The sequence below is a fragment of the Manacus candei genome, unplaced genomic scaffold (genome assembly GCF_025592945.1).
Source record: "Manacus candei isolate 608988 ecotype Guabito, Panama unplaced genomic scaffold, ASM2559294v1 h1tg000028l, whole genome shotgun sequence".
In the NCBI taxonomy this organism is placed as follows: Eukaryota; Metazoa; Chordata; class Aves; order Passeriformes; family Pipridae; genus Manacus; species Manacus candei.
Window position 1 is genome coordinate 30,707,443 of NW_026138076.1, and position 25,273 is coordinate 30,732,715.

A 25,273-nucleotide genomic window follows, 5' to 3' on the forward strand; every position below is an offset into this window, starting at 1 on the left:
TCATTTAAAAGCAGTCTTTGGGAAGGTGCTAGTAAGAATCCAGGATATTGCCAGCAGCATATAAGATTAAAAGGGAAGCGCAAACTAAAAGCCAAGGCCCATCTAACACAGATGCCATGATTCAGCCCTATACTGTATTTGGTTACTGAGCACAAAACCTCCTCGCAAAAGACCTTCAATGACTTGATTCAGTTTTCCTGTTTCAACAGAGTTTGTGGTCATCCAGCAGTCAAAACAGGGGAAAGCAGAAGAGATACACTCACCCTCTCGCCTCTGGCAGCAAAGAGATTGCTCAAGATCACTATTTGCTGTGTTTCCATTCCCTCCCTCCCCAAATTTAAGAGACTTCCTGCTTTTAGTTAAAAATATTAGCATGAGTGAGTGTTGCTCTGGAAAAGTATTTACAGAGCTGGGAAGTCATGATCTCAGTGTAAACTTTAAAAATTAACACTGTCTTTTAAGAAACTGGTGTGTTAACAACTTTCTGGTAGTTTTATCTGGAATTTTAAAATTCTGAAAAGTTGCAGAGATAGAGAGGAGAGGGGCCAATCCACTGAGAAGCTAAGATAAACTCCCCATACAGACCAGGTACATGGCTCTTAGAATACAGTTGCAAAAAGCAACTGCCTTTAAGTTTCAACTATGTTAATAGTGTTGATTATTTACCCGAGCCACTGATCGAGATCCTTGTCTTCCAACACTCAGTTGATTCAGTATTGCCATCCTTGGGTGCAGCATTCAGGTCAGCAAGACTCTTAACTTTGACTTCTCACACAGCATTACTTTTATTAGACATATTTCTTCAATTTGGCTTCTATTTTTGTAATTACTTTCATTTTACTGATTGCAAACAATTCTTTTATCTAATTTCCTTATCTAGGGCAAGGGAGAAACAGATAGTATCTGTAGAAAAGGAAGATGTACTGCCACATACCCCAGGCTAGTCAAAATCTCTGCCCCACTCCCAGACGAATCATCACTTCAGCTCCCAGCCTCTACGTAGCTCAGCCTGGAGATTAGCCCACAGCCACACAAATCCTCCCTCCACCCCTGTCAGTGAAATCTTCAGAGGGGTCCGAGCTGCAAACCCATGTTTGTGCTAGGTTTGCTCCTTGGATCAGGAATCCTGTCATGACTATGTCTCATATCAGGGATTCTAGCTTAGAGGGGCTGGAAGAGGAGCAGCTGAGGCCACAGAGGTCCTTAGGAGCATAGGTGCTGCTGCATCTAAGGAGCTTGGCACCTTTATAATTCTATTTCAAACAAACGCATAAAGGTGTTTTATAAAAGAAGTCTTTCTTCCACAGATAGCACAATGTTCACAGATCTGCTGTCACAGACAGAGAGTGGATGGTTCAAAAAGCAAGTACAGAATATAAATAAAGAATAGTTTCCATGAGAAGGTACAGAGAAGGTCAGGTCAGGCCCTAGAAAAAAGAAACCGCAAACAAAACCATAGGAACATTGTTCTCTGAACAGTATGGCATAAACTCTTCAAGTATAACCGGTGACTACATCGTACACTCATTTTGGAGTGGAAGATTGGAACAGGTTGCCCAGAGAGGTTGTGGAGTCTCCCTCACTGGAGATATTCAAGAACCATCTGAGTGCAATCCTCTGCCATGTGCTCTAGGATGACCTTGCTTGGGCAGGGAGGTTAGACCAGATGACCCTTCCAACTTCACTGATTTTGTGATTCTGTGATCTTCTCCTTACCACAGCACTCCGGCCAAAGTCATACCCTCATGATATATTGAGTTCGATATGCCAGGAAGAAAAGCAGTGTAATTTTTCCACTACTCTGGCAAACATACAAGACATTTAAAGAGACTTCTGTGATCTCTAAATCAATAGTTTTAGGTAACAATGCTGGGAAGATGAGATCACTGCTTACTTTGCAGATAAACAAAATATTTCTTAAAAGAAGATAATTTATTTCTCTCCATCTGACTAGAATGTGAAGACTGAACTAATTTTGATCTAAAATGACCAGACAGTACATGTGAAAATAATTGCTTCAAAATTGTTTATGAGGTAGAAGAGAAAGGTAGATTATCTCTTGCCTGTGTATGATGTACTCCATTTTCCTGTCCTTTTGAAGATGTGCTGCCTGTGCTTGTGATGATAAATGCAATTTTTTTAAAGGTACAATTTTCACATTTTTAGAGTAAACATCTTTTTTCCATTTCAGTTTGAGGGACTCCTGAATGTTTCCTTATCAGTAAGGGGGGAGGTTGTGCTTGCCAGTCCTCATCACACAAGCACAAAGCTATTTGTTTATGCATGCACAAACTGCTGACACCTGACAGAGCCACCTGCTTACCCTCAGCCTCACTTGAACAAAGGAGAATTAGTTTATGGACTACAAAAGCTACCATCCTTAGTAGGCACGCAGCCAACCAATGTTCATTTTAACTTCTGTTCCCTTCTTCAGCTGCTGTGCTACAGAGCCATTTCAATATGAGGGATTTATTTCACCAGTGATGGATCAGACCTTCAGAGTATAGATCCGCACTTTCCCAGCACTTGGGGATCATGGACTTGGAGTCAAGCAGTCCCCATAAGCAATCTATCCTCACCATGATCACACCAGATTCCTCAAGCACTGTATCAGTCACAAATGGGTGTACAGCAGTACTGTTACAGACCAAGCCACTCTTCACACACTGCAGGAATTAAAAGACCAGTCTTCCTGGCAAACACAAAGTGTATTTGGGACAGCATGTATGAATACCTGCATTGGATGGCAGGTATTTCAAGATGATCTGGACTCGTGTCAGCTGAGAATGGAAAAAGTCACAACAAATAACTTGCAGGGGCCTGAAAACTGTCTTCCTCCTGGCCTCCCTATGCAAGTTCACAGAACAAACAGTTTAGTTCAATTTTTGTCGGCTCCTCATATTAGCCTGGGATACAGTAATGTCACAGTAAACAGTCTTAAGAGTGGCAAAAGGTACCTCATGAAAGGCCACCTATTGCCCATGCAAACCTAATTACCAGGTTATTACACAATATCTTGACAGTAAGACAGAGGATGAGGCAGCAACACAGAGAACCTGTCTCTCCCTTTCATCTTTCTGGAAAAGAGCAAAAGAGATGAAAAACCAACTCACAGCAAGAGCTGCTGCTACATGCCCTTAAGAGACGTTTAATTAACATCATAATGTAAAAAGGCACAGAAGTGACCATGAAACATCTCTAGGCTCAGAAGAGCTTCCTGCCTTCTCATATGGATGTAGGAACTGCCCCACCAACGAGCAACCCAATGAGAAATTCACCTTTGATGCTGTTTTATAAGTACATCATCAGGGTGAAGATGACCCTAGAGAAAGCAAGCCTTACTCAAACCCAGATATTCCATTCGTTTTCCTTCAGCTCCTTTCCCCTCCAGAGGAAGTGGGAAATGAGTATTTTACTGTTTAACTAGGAGAACAGGTGTACTGTTTGCTTCCTCTCCGATGCCAAAAACATTACTGTGTAAGAAGTACTTCAGAAGGTGAAACCCTCACCACAAGAAAACAAAAAACAAAACCCAACTAACCAAAAAACCCCAAATCTCTATTTCTGTTCCCCTCCTCTCCCACCCCTTCAGAAATTATGATATTTTAAACTCTAAAATAGGGTCTACATTTTTGCCTTATAAGCTTTAAAACATAAAAATGTAAAAAGAAAAAAAAAACAGAGGAGACTCATATCCTTAAAAGATACTATAGGTTTCTCAACAGCATTAAGTACTCAGTACTTCAGTGATTTGTGGTAAATCTTCAGAGCATCTAAGATACTTGCAAAGCAATTTCGTCAGACATCCTCTAGAGGTTTAGTTTCGGGGTTTTTTTACAGGTACGTAAAGACTGTGAGCAAAAGCCTTGCTCAGAGTGCTAGAAGGAACAGAGCCAAACTTAGATGTTCTTCATCTCATGAGCAACGAAAAAATTACTCACACTTACAGAACTGTTTGAATGACCATGGCATCCACTACAAATGAAATCACAATATTGTTTTCTGCCATCTGCTTCTCAACCACAGAGCACCCAATACAGCTATTACTTCATCGTATCACTATTTAAATTCCCATTCTAAATTTAAAAAAACCCAAATACTGTCACTATGGTTACCAACAAGAAATTACATAAATTTTTATTTTCCTTTACTATAAGACTGTTGCATATACCTGGAGTAATGTACTTCCCAACCTTTGGGAAGCAGAGTCTGTTACTCCTATATCACATATGAGAAAGCTCAAGAAGTTTGTTAAAACATTATACATATTCTGCTATAGACAGTAACATTAGACCAGCATTTCGGTTTTAGGGTTTCTTTGCATTTTCTGCAGTACCACACAGCCTCTACTTAGCACACAAAAGCTCCAACTTCTTTAAGCTTGTTATTCTGAAGAGTATGACCACACTCTTTCCAGCCCTGCAGGAACAGGTTTCATTTCCTTTTCTTAGAAATTGCCATATTCACACAACCACAAAAGACACACATCTGGTGACAGAGTAGGCAAAGAGCATCCTAATATGCTATGCAAGGACAGCTGATTTGATCTACACATCTCAATTTGCTACTTTTCTGTCACTTGCCCCCCTGGAAAACAACACTGACAATTTTGAGAGGTCATGCTGTTGATGCCAGTTTCAAACACTGAGGCTGGTTATTAGAAATTTCATAAACCTCTAAGGAAATAAGTGTTTTGCAAGGCATTGTACATGCACATACAAGGGTATTTCACAGCCCACTAAGGCACTACAGCATCTGTACTAGAGAAAGAAGACACAGAAAAGCAGTACATGAGATTATCTGTAGAAGTACAAAGAAATTATGAACTTCTGTGCTATATCACATCTCTCTCCAAAAGTGTATTTATTAGTGAAAATGTAGCCAGCTGCCAGAGGAAGAGACAAAAGCTAATGACCGTTCCCAATGCCACCCTGCTATTCTGCCACAGACACAGTATCAAAAGCAAAAAAAAGGAACTTGCTGAGACAGGCACATTTCCTATAGCAGAAGAGTCAGAGATCTTCTAAATATTTTTTTAAAGCATTTATAAATTAGTATTTGTAAGAGTGAACAGTACTTCCACAAACAAACAGATTAGCAGTTTGTTGACACATGCCAGCATAAGCAGGAGGTTTCTTTTAGAAAACAAGACCTGGATCAACTAGCTAACTTTTGTTGTGCAAGACTTTCAAAGGGAAGGAAAGACAAGAGAAAACACGTCCAGCGGCCACAAATAACGCCCAGTTCTTGGCTCCAATTAGATATCAATTTCCAAAGGACGTATGTAGGCTGAAAATACAAAGCAGCGATTTAAACCACATTTGTGTGAAGTATTCGGCTGAATAAGACACTCAATGACAATCTGCTTCTGTGTAGCTGCCTGGGATATCCTGGGATTGCTCCTTGGACAGAGAATCTTAGAAATCGCGGCAGCAGACTATGTGCAAGAGAGAAAGAGGCAAAATAAAAAACCTAAATGAAAAACCACATTTCTAATAATCCTGTGGCTATTAGGACACATTTAGATCATTCTGTATAAGACTATAAAACTGAAGGACAAACTGGATAGGTATAATGCTGGAAGAATTACGGTACTTTGGGAGTAAGAATAACCATAAAAACTAACAGGAAGGACAGGAAAAAGTTCAAGCCAGTCTGAGGAAAAAACTTGGTAGTCAAAAACTTATCAGCTGAAGGCACTAAAAGAAACATTTTCAACAGATATGGATGAAACTGGGAGCTGACAAAAAGCACCCAAAAATAAAACCCCCTCTACTCTGCTTTCTGCAGATAAACTCAATGAGTCTCCTACTGGCTGCAATTTGCAACTAGGAAAAAAATTCCCCTCAGCAACAAGCATATGTGATATCCCAAGTGGGGAAGAAGGGAAATCCGTAATCTTTTCATAGAAGCCTCTGCAATTTGATCCTGCCAGCTTACACATGATCTTTCCCCTTAACAGTGTATGCTAGAGGCACAGTTTTAAGAGAACTTTGCACATAGAAATGGAACGCATTCTGAATTAATGATGCTAAATAAACTTACATTTTGAAAACCAAGTTTTCCTGTTTTACTTCCATCATTAATACTTGTTCAAAGCAAGCCCTGCCTTTTGCAGAGGAAATGTCAGCACTCCAGCACCTTCACACAGGATAGAAAGAGTTTTAGGTAGACACAGGGCTATGTGACTGCAGAGAAGCCTAGTTTTAAGCTGAGAGAAACCATGTAACCCAGACTTCATTTTCCATGGCTGCCACCCATCCCAACCGATGTGGGCATGCTGGCAGAGATCTCCATACCGTGGACTAAACTTAAAATCTCACACATATGAATAGTCATAAAAAGAAACACAATTTTACATCAGCAGGATTCAGCACTACAGAAAAACTAACTAGAACCATCTGAAAAAAAATAAATTAAATCCAGTCCCTTGAATGTTTCCTGGCTTAGAAGGTTTATGAATTAAAACAAAATTCCAGCAATTAAAAGCTTTGATTTGGTGTTAACACATGTATTCTCCACTGTGATATGGCAAAGGGAGATTTTTCTCACAGAGAGCAGTGCAAGCAGGGCATTTCTTTCAGTAAGAGCTGAAGGAGTTAAAACGTGCAAGTGAAGAGGAAGCGAAAGAGCTGGCAACCTTTAGGTTTTATCACATGCAAAATAACTGCAGCATTACAAATCTACAACTCCAGCAAAATGAACTGCACTCTCTTGGGAACAAAGCTATGTGTAGCAAGAATGCCTGTCCAAAGAACACAACATAATATGCCTCATTTAGTTTGAAAAACTGCCTAAATCTTTTCTCTTTTGCATATAGCTTGCTGTCTGGATTTCTAACATACTCTTTTCAAAGCAGCAAGCCCAGGACATCCCAGGTAACTAGAGTCTGTCTAAGCACTAAACACTTTATATACAAAAAGATCCACGTAACAGAAAACTCAATTTTACAAAATAAAGAAGAATTTGTATAAGCATCACTCCAAAGGCAAAGCATTTAATCACAGCCATAGGAGGAGTTGTAGATTTTGTTTAAAAGTGGAGCTGAGACGCTAACAATTAAGATACAGCTCCTTAGGACAGCAATCCTTCCTTTTACAGAAAAAAAATTACAGCAAATTAGCAGTAATGGTTTGTTTATCACCACAGCATTGTATTTATTAGTTGAAAACACAGCACACAAATACCCTGTGTACTTACACACCTGCCCATCCACACAGCAATACTTAAGTATCTCAAAGTATGTGATGACAAAGTACACAAAGAACTACTGTAACCTTGCATAGCCACTGAAGTACCACCTCCAGCTTTACAAATGGAAACCTTCACTCAAGGCCCCAAAATGTACATGGGCAGACTGATTCCCATTATGGAATACAGCATGAAACAAGTTGAAGAGTGCAGCCCATGATGGCTCCAGACCACACCAAACACTAAGGCAACAAGTGACCAAGCCTTGCTTTCCTCAATCCCGCACAAGCACTCCAACCTTTCCTTCCCGAGCTAGAGGCAAAATATTTGTTTAACGAAATAGCAGCGGCAAACAGCAGAGATATCAACACTGAACAGCAATGGTGTAAAAAAATGAAACGATCGCAACAGTGCTTCCACTGGATGAGATGTATGCAGTCTGATGTTCTGCATCACATCAAAATATAAAGACCTAAATAACTGCAATAACAATTGGGACTTTTTTTTAAAATTTTACTAGCTTGAAATTACATCTACAGGTCATTCATTTAAAGTTTACGAGAACAAATACTTTAACTGCCTGAAAAGAGTAAAGGGGAAATCAGTAAACATGCTTCATTAACTATCATGCTAGTAACTGTGTAGGAAAACTGGATCTATCAACTGCATCTATAAAAAGAAGTGTATATTAATTTATTCCAAAAATTTATTAAGAAATAAACCAAATCTTGGATTAAACACTTTTCCCAGTTAAATTTTTCCTCAGCATTACAACATCTCTCTGCTTTATCTATTTGGTGCAATAATTTAATTCCCAAGTCACATCACTATCGTGTTCCATCCCACGAAGTAACAGACGATCATTTTTCTGCTCTTTCCTATAATGACAGCACTGCCAAAGCAAGAGCTTTTCCTCCTCCTCCTCCTCTCATTTTTGGTGTCTCTTCTTGAAGCTTTATCAGCTTTCAGTCTCATTTTAGAGCCTTAGAAAAGCACGAAGCTTGTCTGCAAAGCAGTACCCTGGAGAAGTCAGAGGCGACAAACTGAATAGGTAATGTCAGTGTGCGCTGAATAAGAGTGTAAATGCTCTGTGAGCTGCAAGATGTTTTTAGCACGCCGTGTTAGAACCTTAGAAGATCAAGGAGGCTAAATCAATATTTATCTTAAATTCCCTTCTTAAATGTCCTCATATACACGCATGACAAAGCAAAGAAGGGCTATTCGCATTAACAGAAGAAAGGCAAATTAGTGCAAGGTAATTCAGTACAAGGGGTTTTTAATAGTTTGAGAAAAAATATTAGGAAAAAGTAGATAGTTCATTTTGCGCAACTCCTCAGCTCCACCCGCCACCGCAGGTGTCGAGACACAGGCTGTGGAAGCTGCTCAGTAACACGCCCCAGAGCGCCCTGGGCTTCCTTGTGTGGATGTCACCCCACACCCAGGCCACTTCCTTGCTATGGGTGGGCGGCAGACAAGGGACAGGGTTTTGTTGTGTCTCATCACAGAAATGTTTCCTAGCATCTCCATCAGTAAAAACAATAATGAACGATTAAACTGCCTCCTCTCCCGCCAGGCAGTCGTTCAGGACTATTAACACCGCACCGTTCTAAATGCCAGCAGATCTTTTAAGTCATTGTCTTCCTGCTTCCTATTCACAGGACCTCTGGGACTTCCTAAAGCCACGAGAAGCTCAGAGGCAGGTGGACTCCAGCGTACACGGCAGCAGCACGACAGCCCGCAAGGAAAACTTTTTTTTGGCGCTCCCGTTTTATTTCCCGCTGTTTACAGCAGCAGCCTGTGAGTCACCCACTGCTCTCCAACCAGCCCGGGGCAGGGGCCCCCAGCCCGGCCGGCGCTGCGGCTCCTCCCGCCGCCTGAGTCACCGCCGCCCCGGGGAGCGAGGCAGCGGCGGGACGGCCCCGCGGCGGAGCCTCTCCGGCCCCAGCCCCGCAAGGCTGACACTCCCCCCAAGTTTTGTCCCTCTTCCCGGGGGGAAGGCGGGCGAGGGGCCAGCAGGCACGAGGGGCAGTTCCGCCTCTTCCAGCCGCTGTCCCGCGGGGAACATCGCCCGCCGCCCGCTCCCAGCACCCCGTCTTACCTGAGCCGCCGAGCGGCCAGTTCGCCTGCCCGGCGGCACCGGGAGCAGCCACTTGCTCCGCACCGCCCGCCCCAGCCCCGCCAGCATGGTCCTACACCTCCTCCTCCTCCTCCTCCTCCTCCGGCCGGGAGCGGGCCGCCCGCGGGCGCGCTCCGCAGCGGCTCAGCCTCGGGGCGGGCGGCGCCCGCTCCTCGCCGGGCGTGGGCGAGCCGGAGCCGAGGGCGTCTGCCCCAGCGGCCAAGGCGGCTTCTGCGCCTTTCCTCTGCTCCTTCCCGCCCCGACCGCGGAGGGGCCGGGCCGGGCCGGGCCGGACGGGGCGGTCCCGGGCAGCAGCGGCCCGCGGGTGCCGGGCTGCCGCTGTTATCGCGGTGGGCGAGGAGGCGGCCCCGCCGGGCCCAACCCACCGCCCCTCGGCTACAGGTGCCAGTCCCCCCTCTTCCTGTAAATGAGATTAAAATACCCATAAATGTCTGTCCTACCAGAACACCTGGCTTTTCTGTTGCTGAGTTATTGCCTTTTTTTTTTCCAAGAACACGACTATCGCTACTCCTGGGTTTCAGTGAAATGAACGCATTCCGGTGCCACAAAAATGAACGGCAAAGCACAAAAGACGCTCGGAGTTTGCTATTTTACATGAGAGTTTTGTTTACAGCAGTAAAACAATTAGCAAGGCTTAACCCTTTCCTATTCGTTCGAGCTCACCTGTTTGATATCATCCACATGCCCACAAACACAGGTTTTCACGTTCAGTACAAACCACGGAAGTGCATCAGCCCCCTGGCAGCAGATCAGGGAAACATAGAGGGAAGTGGTGCATTCCTCTGTTTCCTCTGCCTTTTATGATGTTCCTCCAGAGCAATGCTGCACGAAACAAAACACCTTTACCTGATGATGACAAAAGGATCTTAGCGAATGGGCTGTTGCAGATCTGAAAGCGTGTCACTATCACGGGAAAAAAATCCACATCTGATTGCACGCTTGATGGCTCTGGGGGACTAAATAAGACCCCATTTCTGTCCATCTCCTGAGCTCTGGGAGGGAAACCTTAGGCAGCTAAAATCACACAGACATTCATTCACATTTTGGGGTCACTGTGATCTATTAAAGTGAATGTGATCCCAGGAAACAGCAGAAGAGCAGCTGCAGTGTTAACAGGCAGTGATTCCCAAAGACAACAACTTGTGCTAGTCACAGTTAACATTTACCATAATTATTTACCCAAATTTTATTGGAGCATTTTTTCTTTAGCAAAAGTAAGAGTTAATTTCTCAACCTAGGTACCTTACTATGTAAATTATATTAAGATCCACAAAGTTGCCAAAGGTGAAATAAGGATTAAATAGTTAAATATATTAATTTGAGATATAATATTTATGGATATTATTGAGCAGAGGTAACTAGGTCATGGCAATAGGCTTTTTCTTTTCTTTTTTTTTTCCTAATACTTCTACCACATAGTGATGGCTTTATCAAAATTATCTTTGGGGAGTAAAACTCAGTGTCAGTACTAAAAAAACAGATCGTTTAGTTTTGGTCATTGCTCAATGATACATTTATTTTTTTTTACTTTGTTTTAAAAGGTTGATAAGGAGCAAAGAAGCACTGATGCTCACGGCAACTTGCAGCTGTTAGCTTCGGCAGGGACTGGGAATCACGACTCATGTTTTTATCTAAAGGCAGGAGAAACTAGAGAACATTTTACTAACGTTCTCATGCCAAGAGAACATTAGTCACTGCCAAGTTTAAAAAGATGACTTTGACACTTTGAAAAACCTGTCCTACAATTTACTTTCACACCTGTACAATAATCTCATGAAGCAACTCCTGCTTTCTTATATAAGCAACGTGTTTTGTGTCCTAAAGTTTCCACTGTAAGTACTCACTGTTCACTGTAATTTAGTGGGTTTTTCAAATTATACCTCAAAATGTATCTATAACATAGTTTACATCTAAATTAACATCATATATAATAACATTGACAAAAAATTTCTACATAAAACTGTAATTTTATTTATCTGCTCATAACCACTGAACACAGTAAACATAAAAAAAATACTGTGAAACATCACTATGGTCACAGATACCATTAAAACAGCTACAAAAAGGAGCGAAAGGCAAAGTTTCTTGAGTGCAACCACTAAAACAGGGTCTGGACTTACAAAGCATTCAAGGGGGACAGCTTTTAGGATGACTTGCTAGTTCCCAATTTTTGCCTATTGTTCCCCCCATTTCACTGCCATGCTTACAGTGTAGTTGGTAACAGATTATATTAACTTGAAACTATCTTTGATTTAGTTTTCTTGTTCTATGAAATGCAAATTAATCTCTTCCCTTCTGGTATCTATGTGCTCTGTCAATAGGAACTAGCACTTCAAGGGAAGTGATTTATGCATGCACAGCATCAGGGTTCTCTTCCTATCATGCATACATGACTGGCCTCAGTTCCAGCAAGAAAATGACTAGGGAAACAAGCAGATTATTACAGACTTGAGACTTATGTTTCAGTTCATATTCTAAGGGGAATTTTCCAAAGAGAAAACTGTTTACTAAAATAAAACCAGATGAAGTTCTAGGGAAGCATGAAAATAAGGGGGAATAAGAGGGACTCTGGTCACAATGGTTCCAAGGGGCAAAGGGTCTGTCTCATAAGTCTCAGGGCATTCATATCAAGTCTTTGTCAAGGTAAAAAAAAAAACCAAACCAAAATAAACTCTAAGATAGGAGAAAAGGACATGGATAATCTTCTGAATTGAAAACATTTTCCCAGGGCCAGATATCAAGCTCTAGAAGAGCACCCTAACTCCAGGCATGCCTCATCAACTGGATTGTCAGAAGCACACAAATGCAAGAGCAGAGAGCTCTACCCTCACCACAGGGAGGAATACGACTGCCATGCATTATATTTCGAATATGTTCAGAAAGGAAAGGCACACAGTATAATTGCAGGGTAATCATCTTCATTAGCCAGCTATAGGAGTCCGATAACACTTAATCAGGACCCCAATTGTAGAATGATGTTCTCACCACTAAAGGAAAAAAGTATGCTTAAATGTAACTTCAGATGTGATTACAGGGAAGCCAGAGCCCTTTTCCTCATCCTCTGACTTGTTTCCTCCATCACAGTACTTTTAATGTTTCCTTCTTTGTTCACAGGTACCTTTCCAGAGCTGGAGGGTAAGGGAGAGAGAGCAGACAAATTTTGATGACAAAACTTAAAAGTTCCCCAGTAATACCAAATCTACAGCAGATATTCTGAAGTTCTCCCTCTAAGGCTGTCCTCCTTCAGTGACCAGGATTTCCTACTACTACTTCCAGCATACTCCTGGAACAAAATTTTTTAGTGCATCTTAATTGAAAACCAATAGCTAAAGGTTTTTTAACTCTTGCATACCACAGTTCAAAATAGAAAATGGAATGGAATAAAATTATTTGATACATCTTTTCAAAACTATGTCTATACTGAAAGATTTATCTTGCATCTGGTGATGAAAAGCTGCTGCAAAATCTCTCCCCTTCAGCAGCAAACATGAGCTAAGATCTCAAGCCTTGCTTGAGGAACTGCCTTTACAAGTCATTAGTAAACAGCCTGAATTTTCCCCAAAGACACAAGAATGAACCCCAAACTTCTGTGTTTTCATAAAGTTTTTTTGCTCCTCTTGGACATGGTATCAACACTGTGCCACTTAATTTAAAGACAAACTTTTTCACCAGGAAAAACTATGTTCCCTCCCCGTGCACAGAGGGAAAAAAAAATCTCTCTTCAAAGTATAGAAGAGATCATTGCAAAATATTAGCTCTGCCAGTACTAACATAGTAATCCTCCTTCTCTAGTAAAGAAAGAGTGAAATGAGACCTATCACCAACTCACACAGAACACAAATTAAAGCTCTGTATTTTTCATAGAGCAGGGGATCATGCCCATAAGATTTTCTAGATAAATTGCTGGAAGGCATGATACCCTATAGGGAAATACCTGGATTCCAATTACAGAGATAAATTCTTACTCAAGGAATGAGAAGTGCTTAGTGCTAGTGCCAGGCAGAGGATCATAAATTACACTCTTATTACAGAGTTGCCAATCTGTCTAAATTGCACTCGAGTATTTAGTCAGTAGAGCAGAAGCCTGAGTCGTGATTAAGGGGATTCATGGTCAACATTTTTTCCTCCCTCTTCCAAGTCTTTTTACTGTGTCTCTTAGAATTTGCTTATACTTTCTTATATGCTTCCTCTGGCTTGTAAATATCTCTTTTATGCATAAATTCTTACAAAAGTAATTATCACATTTAGAAACAATACAGGCATGACACAGAGGATCACTTGTTTCTTGATAGGCACAAAAGCCTCAAAAAATCACAGCTAAGCAGTAAGCTATTATTCAGGTTAGGATTGCACACACAAACATGGCTTGCACTGGGCAGGAAATCAATACATAGAATATAGTTCAAAGCCCACCTCCCCCAAAGATTCAGATGAAGAAAGAACAGGCCTAAAAGGGAAAGGCTGCAGCCTGACGTGGAAATAGACCTCAGGGTGGCAACAGGCCAACTCACTAGGAGTTCACTTAGAATAGCATCAGTGGCAAAGACTACTGTTTGTGTATGCTAATTAATATTAAGTATTCCCAATACAACTTTAGCAGCCCACTAGGCCTTTGTGCAGCAGGTACGAAAACCAATGTAGCTTTTCAGTGAAGAGCGTTCCTTACAACCTCAGGATCCCAAAGAGCAGAGTCCTGCTAGTTTCTAGGTCTCTATCACTAACATCTTTTCTGGCGGATAAAATGAAGTTTATATTCCCCATCCCTCAAGGTGCTGGGCACTCACAACGTTGCAGGCAGCTGAAACAATAGGCATGGTTTGTACAGGGAGACGTGAATGCCACAGGCATACTTTGAACTTTGCTGAGTTTATCTGGCTGTCCAGTTGTAAATACCTGTGTCTCAGGACAAGCAGTGGCATGAACTGTTGCCGCTGACAAAATGGAGGTGGTGGGAGAGTAGGGGGACAAGGCGAAACTTCCCCTTTGGGCACCACTAAGCAGGGAAATCAGCCTAACCTGCCACTGGAGCCACAGCTCCAGTGAAATACACAACCAACATAAGAGAAAGATATGGGTGGAGAGCTCCCGTTTAGAGTTTCAATTCTGGAGTCATTCCAGGCCCAGCTCCTGCTCAAGGCAGGGCAATCTGTCATCAGAGAGCAGCAGCACGATGTCAAAGTTCAGCTGTTCCCTCTTCCCTTGATACACCAGCCGGACAGAGCTTCAGCCATTTTCAGGCTCTTTTCCCTTTTTTATCAGTCTGTCAGAGACTGAGCTCAAACCTTCAGCTTGGCACCTGCAGTATTAAAAAGAAAGCTTAGAAAGTGGCTTTCCTCACTCAGGAAGCCTTAATGACTTATACTACACCTCTGCATGACTGATGGCTTAAAATATGAGCACATGCAAATTGAATGTCATCATTGTTGGATAGGAAGCAATAACTGTTCAGAACACAGCACAATCCTTCTGGTGACAGCACCTCAGTGAAACCTCTGCCTAAGAACTCAGTGCTAGTATCTGAGAGTTAGTAATAGCTATGCACAGTTTGACACACTTCACTCAAATACACAGAAGAGTATAATCAAGAAGTGTAATCAAAAGAGTGCAATCAAAGTGAAAGAGGGGAACTGAAATAAATACAGTCCAAAACCTGCAAATAACACTAACAAATGACTCCTAGAACAAGCATAAACATTCACCACACTACAGAAAGTCATGCACATCTTGATACACAAGTTCTTTTTCTTAGTTTAAGTCATTTTACATTACGCATTGCAAATGACCACTAGAGCTGAGCACAAACAATATGAGTCACAACCATATTCATTCTAAAAATTCTGACATCCTTTTTTATGTAGACATTCAGGGATCTGAGCATCCACTCCAACCCTCATCCCTCCCCAGAACATTGTACTCCATCTGCCTGTTTTGCAGAGTATGTTTGTGCAAGGGTTTTGTGGTAATATTCTTCGGATGAATAATAGTCCTCCTTTCCTTTGAGGTGATATCATGTTGTCTGCCCTGTTATTGTTTTAGGCTAAAGAAGAAAAACTGCCAGGAGCATAGCAATGTATTGGAGAAAAGGCTTGTTTCTAAGTCATTTTACATTTGAGTCACATAAAATTCACAAGTTAAAGCAGAAGGACATTCCTAGAAGTCCTAACTCTTGCTTCAGGAAGTCATGCAGTCTTGCCTAGACCTTTTCCACAACATGCATAGTTTCTATGTGATTTTGGTTACTTCCAGTTGTCTTTTAAAGGCAAGTGCTAAACTGTGAAGTAAGGAGCTGAAAAATTCCGCTGAATTTAGGAAACTGCCACTGAGGAGGGCCAACAGTTCACAGGTTCCTGGTTTGTTTTGGTTTTTTTAAACTTCTTTAGGAAGCCATAACACAAACACATACACACTTATTTAAAGACCCAGATATTACTGGTTAACAAAGTTTGTGGTAACAAGAAGTTAGGATGAAAAAGAGTAGAAAAAGGAAAAGATTGGTGATTTACCTTTACATAAATCAGTTCATGCAATACCATTTGTGATACCTTGCATAGCACTATGCACCTTATCTCAAGTATAGTTTTATCAAGTGGTGTGGGAAGAACAGATGAACACCATCAGAAATTTAAACACAGAGAGAAACTTAGAAAAGCCTTAGAAAAAGCCTTAGAAAGTAAATTAAGGAGAGAACATAGTTTACTGAAGAAAGAAGGGTATAGAGCAGTTTACTACCTCCTGTTCTCTCCACCTCAAGAAGCTACAGAGCATTCAGCATCTCTCAGAAAGAAGAAAAAAAATTTTTCTCCACAGATTGCGTAGTTAGATTGCAAAACCTTTCATTAGAAGAAATTATTCAATATATGGTCAACAATACTCACTTATTCCGATTAACAAAAATGCTGACAGGGTTTTACATACCAAGGTGATCTCTAAATACATACGGTAGAGACGTGACTTGGGATAGGACAGCTTACACACTAGGGCTTTCTCAAGTTTCACCCTGACCATCGGATACCGGTTACTCTTAAAGGAGACAGGATGTCAGAGAAGGTGAATGGGCAACTCTGCTCGATGATCCAGCTGTGGTATGATGGTGATAGAGCAGCTGACAGAGCCCTTGTGCGCTGCTTTCCTCAGTGGCTGAGTTCCTCCTGCAGAACCAATCCATGTGCACTGCTAGAGATGCCGGAGTCATGGCTGCAGAGGCAGTTTCCACTCTTTTTCCAGGAACTTAAAAATTTCAAAATGTGTTTAGAAGGCTGAAAGATTTCACACTCGCTCTTCAAGAATAAATTATTCTTTCATGTAAATAGTTTTGGTAATTAGAAATACTAGCTTCGATGAGGGAAAAGGGGAAGCTTGGAAACTCAGATGGCTTTTTATTTTAAATAAACATATAAGGCACTTAGAAATACAGCCATATTGCAAGAAATTGCTAAACTTGATAGACAGTCAAAACACCAATCTTTCTGAAGCTCTGCACATGCTCAGCAAGCTGGATGAAGACATCCAGCACGTATACCACTGATTCTACTTTTACTTTTAGTCCTGGCTTCTCCTAAGCTTTATTTCAGATAACAAAGGCATTGTATTCAGCTGCTAAAAAGAAAGAGAAGAGCAGAAAGAATTCCTTAGCTACGGATGACTGCTACATATTTTACTTTTTTTCTTTGCTTCTGCATTAGGTGATCAGATAACTTTTAGTAACATTTTATATTCGTAAAAGCTGAAATTTACAGTCTGAAGAAATATTTGAAAGCATCATATCTACAGAAGTTGTTAACAATAAAAAGTATTTTCCTAAATGTTACTTTCCCTCCCCAAATGATTTTCTAACATTAAAACATTTTGTTATTTTTAAACATATTTTCAAATAATATAAGAATAGTATTTCCTATGGCTAACAGATTACCAAGATGGTTAATTATCACCAACTCTTTCTCATGCTTGAGGATTCTTATGTCAATAATCACTTCACTCAAGAATCCCACAAAGGCTCAGTGTCTTGCAAGCAGAGGCTTTCTACTCACATTGATAAACACAAGAAAAATAGTATTATACTAATTGCTAGCCTAACAGTACTTCCTTCCAACACTCCTGACCTCTGTAAAATTCTCGCTTTTCTTTGAATGGTAACATGATTAAGGGTGTAACTGGAGATCCGTATTTCCTGATGCCTCTAGGATAGGTTCCTCTTAACATCTGAAAAATCAAATAAAACCCTTGCAAGTAGCTTTAAGAAAATATAAACCATATAATCATAAACATGAACAAGTGCAAGACAAAGGATTAAAACTCATTCTCCTTTTCAAAATTGCTTTTTTAAAACAGGTTGTGAAACATTTCCAGGAGTTCTGCCATCTCCTCTATTTATCTTCTGTAGTGTGCACCTGCTAAAATCTTGTGCATGACTGATACTCCTAATTAGGCAGCTCCATCAGTTTTGCTAAGGACCCTCAAAGGAAAATAAGAAAAAATTCTGTGAAGTATTTAATTTTTTTCTAGTTATCAAAATTGTAAAGGAAAACACAAAGGCCCTGCAAGTGGAAAACAGTAAGAATTCATGACTGAGGCATAAACTGAAGAAAGATCTATTTTGTAGTTATTTGAATTTTCATTGCTCTTGTGATAATCTTTTACACAACACTAATCATGTGAGAATTCTCTTGCTACACTCAAGTAAGTAGAATGCCTTTGGATTTTTCATGAAAAGGCATCATCAGTAGCTTGTGAGGAAAACCAAAATATTCTATAGAGACTTCAATCTCAGTGCATTGCAATAGTTGTAAGCATACTTTTCCAGATTCCTACATTTGAATATTACATAACATCAGTTTAAGTAAAGACATGCTAGACTTCTAGAAATTATTTTCTTTTTTTTAATTCTAGAGGCTGACAGGTAAAGAAATAAACATTATTACAGTCTCTCCATTCCCCTTTTAAAATTCCCAACACAACTGTACCAAAAATCCTGGTATGTTAAAACTCAGAAATATTTCTGATTCTAATTATGAAAATTTGAGAAGCAATAGTGTATGGAAACATCCCTCCACCATTTTTCAGAACAAATTACCAGAAAATTTCATATAAAAGATTTAACATGCATTGAAATCCAAATAACTGCTTTTAAGCAAGAAGTCACTCAAGTAATTTTATACAGTAACTGACACATTTGTTGCCATTTTCAGCCTCAGACCTCCACGCTCCCCATCACTGAAAATGGTATTTTAAGGGTTATATCCTGCCCACTATCAGAATACAGCACAGGGAGAAAGTATACTCCAAAATTGAAATCAAAATGAGATCTTTCCAGACTCTTAAACATAAGCTAATACTTCTAACTACAGAAATCACTGACTGAGGTTGCAATTATTTTCTCATTAACCCATTTGTGTCCCATACCTTGTAACTTTAGCATCAAATTCTTAAGATCTACTTGGCCTAAAAAAACATGACTCTACATTTAAAATTACTGAAAGGCTCTTGACTCTCAGTATTACTAACAAGTGATCTTTGACAAAACCATCTTTTCAGTACATGACAAAAAGTACAGAAAACCAAAGCCAAAGAAAACTACTTGCACCTGGTCATCTTTTCTCCATTGCCAGGTTAAGCAAGATTAATAAATGGGTTTATTTCTGATAAGCTTAAGAACAAAATAAAGAATCAAGATCAATAACTCTTCTTGAAGGCTGCATTATGTGTCCTACCATTGTAAGAGCTTTCTGGGTTCTTAATTTCTCCCACAGGAACTTCCATACTACTTAGTTGGTAAAAGAGGTACAAGATGTTGCTTTTAGAACTAAGACATTGAAAGGACACCTAGTGTCAATATTTAAAATACTGAGAATTTGAACTGATCACCCAAAGACTGACTTAGCTGGGGCTGGGGGACATCTTCCCTGGCAAATAGGCATGATTTATATTTGCAGTGTAGAAGGCGTTTTGGGAAAAGTTCAATCCCTAAAATGGCTGGAGAGCTACCTTGGACAGTTCAGCACTTTATTTAAGCAGATATGAAAGCATACCTCTTATCTCTTCTCCAAAACCTTACTCAGTAGGCAATAAGCTTATTGAGCTTCACAGTACATCCCTTGGTAGGAATTAGTCTTTTGATGTATATCTTGTGATCCAAGTCATTGTAAGAAAAACTGTCTTTTAGATCACGAAGTACTGAGGGTTGGGAGGGACCAAATGGTGGGCTCATGTGCTCCAACCTCCCTGCTCAAGCAGGGTCATCCTAGAACACATTGCACAGGATTGCATCCAGATGGTTCTTGGGTATCTCCAGTGAGGAAGACTCCACAACCTCTTTGGCCAATTTGTTCCAGTGCGTGCTCACTCCCGTAGTAAAGAAGTTCCTCCTCCTATTCAGGTGGAACTTCCTGTACATCAGTTTTTGCCCATCGTCTCTTGTCCTATTGCTTGGCACCACTGAGAAGAGCCTGGTTCCATCCTCCTGACACCCTCCCTTGAGATACCTACAGACATTGACACAGTCCCCTCTCAGTCATCTCTTCTCGAGGCTGAACAGGCCCAGCTCCCTCAGCCTTTCCTTGTAAGAGATGCTCCAGTCCCTTCATCATCTTTGTATCTCTCCACCAGGCCCACTCCAGGACCTCCATGTCTCTCTTTTACTGAGGAGCCCAGAACAGGACACAGCACTGCAGATGCAGCCTCACTAGGGCTGAGTAGAGGGGCAGGATGACTTCCCATTTCCTGCTGGCAATGCTTTTCCTAATACACCCCAGGACACCATTGGCCTTCCTGGGCACAAGGGCACACTGTTGTCCACCAGGGACAGTTTGTTGTCCACCACGACCGCCAGGCCCTCCTCAGAGAGGTACTCTTGCCATGCCTACAGATATTCTATTGATCAAACCACTAAAATCAGTATCCTGAATCCTGAGATGTTTCAAAATCAAGATATTTCCATGAGACTGTCTTTTTAAAATTTAAACCAAACATCAGTCACAATGGAGGTATGCTCTAAAATTAATAATAAAAAAACTATATTCTCTGTGCTGTGTAATAATTTTACTGAACAAATAGCTCTCAAGATGTACTTTTCATAATTTTTATATACAAAACCCCATAGAAGAATAAAGCTTTAAGAAATGATTTTACAGAATATGTTGCAATTAATCATGGCATACGGTGTTCCCAGATATCAATACCAAACTCACAAATCAGAAGCATCTATCATGGAGCATTTAAACTGTAACATGTCCTTCTTGTCTTTGCAAATATAAATGATTTTTAAGATGCCCCACGCTTCAGCTTTCACCCAATGCAAATTAATCTACAAACAAGCACTGAGATCCTAGAGGTCTCATTTAGGGACAACATTCAGCATTGCCGCAGACATTTATTACACAATATTGATCTACTAAATGGAAAGTTTCTCTTTGTAATCTTTGGGTAACTTAAACACATTTAGTAAAGGACAGCACACAAATATAACTTATAAGGTATCTTCTCCAAACAATGAGTTTGTGCTAACATGCAGAATAACACTACTTGCGGAATTTAATTATTGTAGCTTTTAAAGCATTTGCAAACCATAGCTAGTACATTTTCTCCTTGACTATCTGATTCAGGGGCTATAGCACTTAAAATACGTTAGCATCTTCAAGGTTACATTAAATTAAAATGTAATCATACTAATCATAATTTACTTTTTTCGTACTTAATTATTTAATTGTAGTCACATTTCATTAAAACAAACAGATAAAAGTTCAGAATACTAAGTATAAGTGATTGTGCTTTATGCATTAATTCTAATGTGTCTCTAAAAAAGAAAAACAAACAACCTAACAAAACCATCTCAACAATCAAATTAAAAAATGTGACATAAATCTATCGAAAAGCCCAAACCGTTGAGTTACCAAAACCCTAGCAAGAACAAGGTTTCTGAAATACGCAAGTGTGATTACATTTTGAATTTTGTCATTTTAAAGCCTTTACTTTCACTGATGTAAGGTAATTAATTTTTACATCACCTCTTCTTTTTCTTTAGATCACAGCAGAATTCAAACCAACAAGTGTGAGTGATTACCCACACTAACTCTAAAGGGCAGACAACATAAGTTTACAGAAACCTCGACCAAGACTACAGTAGTTACAGAACATAAAACAAAGTTAATAGATATGCCTTCTTGAGGATAATACATAAGAAGGGGTTTAGGAATTTTGTATTAAAAGCTCATTTCAGATTATGCAGTGTTTTCTCCTCCCTTCCACAGATCTGTGAAATAAAGTGGTAAACATGTTCTCTTCAATATTCATTTCGGTAAGAGTTTAGTTGCAAAATGGTTACACTTACATAAATATAAAACCACATGATAAAGCAAAATATTGTTAATTAGTAAGCCAATCATAAATAAATTCACCTAAAATTAACAGAAGAAGCAGCTGTATTCCTTCTACAATGATACATTTTTTAGCATGTTTTTATTAGTCAACTTCATTGTCTAGCCTGGGACAAAACAACTCATCATCATCGAGCACTCAACAAGTCTGCACACTGAGCTAAGTCTTTTTTTTAGTTACATTTTTTTACATTTTCTTTACAAATGTAATACTTATGTACATTATATATTTTATTTCTACAATTGATTTACTTTACTGAAACTCTACAACTTTCACAGGGAATTTGCTGAAGTCTTTAGTAAATATGAATCATTCCTCTTAAAAAGAAATTCATATAAACAACCAACATACATCACTGCCCTTTGACATCTCTGTTAAGGATTTGGATCTGGAAGGGCTACTATAATAAATGTAAGAAAAAAGGCTTTACCTAATTGTACATTTTGTTAAGAAATATCATCCCACATAGCTACATAAATTCACCAGCTTGCAATAAACAGAGCACCATACCGCTGCACAACTGGATACGTGTACAAACCAATTTTAAAGTTTACTAGTGAAACAGCTTCATCACTCCTAGCACTTTGAGACTGAAGTAAATCTGCAAAATTCTTTTGGAAATGTATACTTCTTTAGCTGTAAAGCTTCCAAAACAGTGCTGTCACTGTATATTGTGAAGAACAAGCATCCACTTCTGTAACTTCCCATATGCTTCTCTCAGCCCATGCTTCTGTCTGAAGTCAGAATTTTTCTTCTATTTATTCCTTGGTCACTTACAAACCTGCTGTTGAATATTAAGTAAGAACTCATAATATGAGAAAGCTGCTTCTGTCCGATCTTCAATTAAATGCTGAAAAAAATCTGTTTTGGCAGGGTTCTCATCTCTGAAAGAAGAGAGGAAGGTATTGAGCAAAATCAAACATTGAGCAAAAAATCCACTGCAAAATTCAAACAGAGGCCTAAGGTCTAAAAAATTTCTTACTGTCCTTTGAAATCTACATTCAGTCCAAAGATACTAAAATTGTAAATAATCTAAAGTCTAGGAAAAAACCTTGAAGTTTGCAATACACTATCAAACAACAGCATCTTTTTAAGGAATATAAAATGGTAGAAAAGCAGGTGAAATATAGCATTTAAAGTATCTTGCAGAAACACAAAAAAGAAAATGTAAAAATACTTCTGTTTTAGAAGTCAGAAGTTAACAAATATTGCTGGTGGCAATGAAAAAATGCAAAAAATTACATCTCTGGTTACATGTAATCTCAATCTAAACAGAACAGAGAAAGTAAACATAATTATATTATCCATAATTATTGTCCCAATAAAAATTATCAGAGACACAATCCTCTGTACTGGTATTGTACAGTGTGCAGCAAAGCTCCTCCTGTTTACTATGGTCTCTCAGAACTACTTGCAATTCAAGCAGCAGCCATCATGCCACAGTTGAAGAGCTTCAGTCCTGTATTTCAGCATTATTTCTCTAAGCAAGTCATCATACTCTCTAAAAGTGACCTCTAAAAAGTGATCTCCTGTCCGGCTCAGTAAACTGAGTATTCCAGAAGTGAAATGTAGTCTCAAGTATAATAATTTTATTGCATTTAAACTTCTTTAAGTGAGTTGTGTCTTGAAAAGGCTTCAAAACTTGCCTCATCTATCATAAATCAGCTGCTGTCCTATGGAGCTCAGTAACAAATACATACAATTACTTACCCATCTACAGATTACTTACTTTACTTCTTTTTTTATATGCATATTATAAAAGCTATAACAGAAATTAACCCAGCTAACTCCATTGATCAGAAGGATATCCATTGCTTTAGTGTATTCTTAATATAAAAATATGCAACTAATTCCTAACAATAAAACTATTAGTAATTGAATTTGCACTAGATTCAAAGATGACCTTTGTCACTAAGCAGTTTCAGATAACAGCATTATATCAACTGGAAAGATGATGATACTCAGATAAACGCGCTTTTCATCAGTTTTAATTACACACTGTAAATACAAGTTGCCAATAACAACTTAGTATCTAACAGAAATACTTACTTTATTACTTGAAGAACTGGACTTAAAGGTCTACTGTCTCTAAGCCAAGATATAAAAGATCGTGTCCTTTCTGAAGAAAGTGCATCTACCTCAGGAAGCTGCGTCTGGTTGAAGGTAATGGACAGAAGTCAGCATCTTTTATTATCAAAACTATTTAAAAAACTATTTAAGAGAAATAGATCCTGAAAGTCGTAACATGACTCAAGCCACAATTTCTACTGAGAAATTAGCAACCACGGATTTATATATACAGATTTTTTCTTCAGCTTTAGTGTTTAAGTACACCTTTAACTTAAACCGCATTTTAAGTGCAAAAGATTTGAGAAAGCAAGTTCATTTGAGAAGTCATCTTTTCAAAATGTTGCTTTGCAGTCTTCTTGCCTTTATCTTCCCCTGGCAATCAAGTTCCTACATGTTGTACTATACATCACTGGAAAGATGAGCAAAACAAGAAGTGAAGTCTGAATTGCAAGTAAATTTCTGAATTGCAAAGATTATACTGGACTATTTGGTTGGGGAATAAGGTGGAAAAACAGAATTAAAACCAACTCTTCAGTCAATATAAGACAATCAGTATGACATAAAAGACTTTATTTCAGAATTAAAGTAGTTCCATTGCTACCTTTGTAGAATGGAGGACATAATTTAAAAGTAAAGATAACTTTATGTTAGTTTTTGTCTCACTTTCAGTATAAAAGATGCTATATAACCTTTAGAAAAAAAATTATCCCCCTTCTCCTATCTAAGTTCTTCCTGAAAACTCTATTAACTAATACTTACCACCACCAGAGGAGCCAGTTTTAAATTGCCAATACATGCAAAGTACAAAACTCTAAATAAGTAGTCCAATTCTACAGTAGTTTCTAGCTTACCACTCTTAACCTGTTCTTATAATTACCACTTGTCACTTCACCCCTTGATACTATGGAAGCTTTATAAGCAGAAAATATCTTCCTGTGTTTCTGAACTAACACATTTTTGGTACTATGTGAATATAACTACTTGATTCTGAACTTTTCTAGAGTGTCTTAAAAGAGTCCTTCCTTACCTGCCAATTGTTGACATTTTGGAATCACTTCTCATGGAAGAGGAGACTTCTCTTTATTTGCTGCTCTGTTTCACTCACTAGACTATAGGTTATAACATAAAACCCCCTCCACCAAAAAGCACATCCAAGGGTCTTTGATGTTCTAATAGCTAAAAGCATTTTTTAACATTAACTCAAGGCTTGGAAGCTGAGCAAAACTTAACTCTTACCCTTACTTACAGGCCTATCGTGTCATACCATAGATTTGGTATCTGACACCAGATTCAGAGAACACAAGGCTTCTGAAAACCATGGTATCAATAAAGTAACTCTAATATAAACCATTAACACATCCGAATAGATAATTTTTGTATTCATTCTGTGAAATTCCTTCCTATTCTTGTGAATGCACATGCATTTCCATAAAAAAATAAAAGGAGTTATGTATAGAGCAACTCCGGAATTTCACAAATACCAAACTTAAAATGTTTACATTCTTT

The 25,273-nt window shown here is 39.3% G+C and overlaps 2 protein-coding genes across 5 annotated transcripts in view; both read right to left on the reverse strand.

The window, feature by feature from the left end:
• The window catches only part of MCUB (mitochondrial calcium uniporter dominant negative subunit beta), a 48,251-nt gene extending 38,662 nt beyond the window's left edge, over window positions 1-9,589 (reverse strand). The window contains exon 1 of one of the 2 annotated variants that reach the window (XM_051789695.1): window positions 9,290-9,589. In XM_051789695.1, the coding sequence (XP_051645655.1) occupies window positions 9,290-9,376 (87 nt within the window). In that variant the 5' untranslated portion in view covers window positions 9,377-9,589. The remainder of the gene's footprint in view (window positions 1-9,289) is intronic. The other variant, XM_051789694.1, reaches the window with a different exon arrangement.
• Window positions 9,590-21,759: 12,170 nt separating this feature from the next.
• Window positions 21,760-25,273, reverse strand: part of SEC24B (SEC24 homolog B, COPII coat complex component) — a 43,533-nt gene continuing 40,019 nt past the window's right edge. For all 3 annotated transcript variants that reach the window (XM_051789628.1, XM_051789627.1, XM_051789629.1), the window contains 2 exons: window positions 23,747-23,850; window positions 21,760-22,581 (listed from right to left, as the gene is read on the reverse strand). In XM_051789628.1, coding sequence (XP_051645588.1) covers window positions 22,467-22,581; window positions 23,747-23,850 — 219 coding nt within the window. In that variant the 3' untranslated portion in view covers window positions 21,760-22,466. The remainder of the gene's footprint in view (window positions 22,582-23,746; window positions 23,851-25,273) is intronic.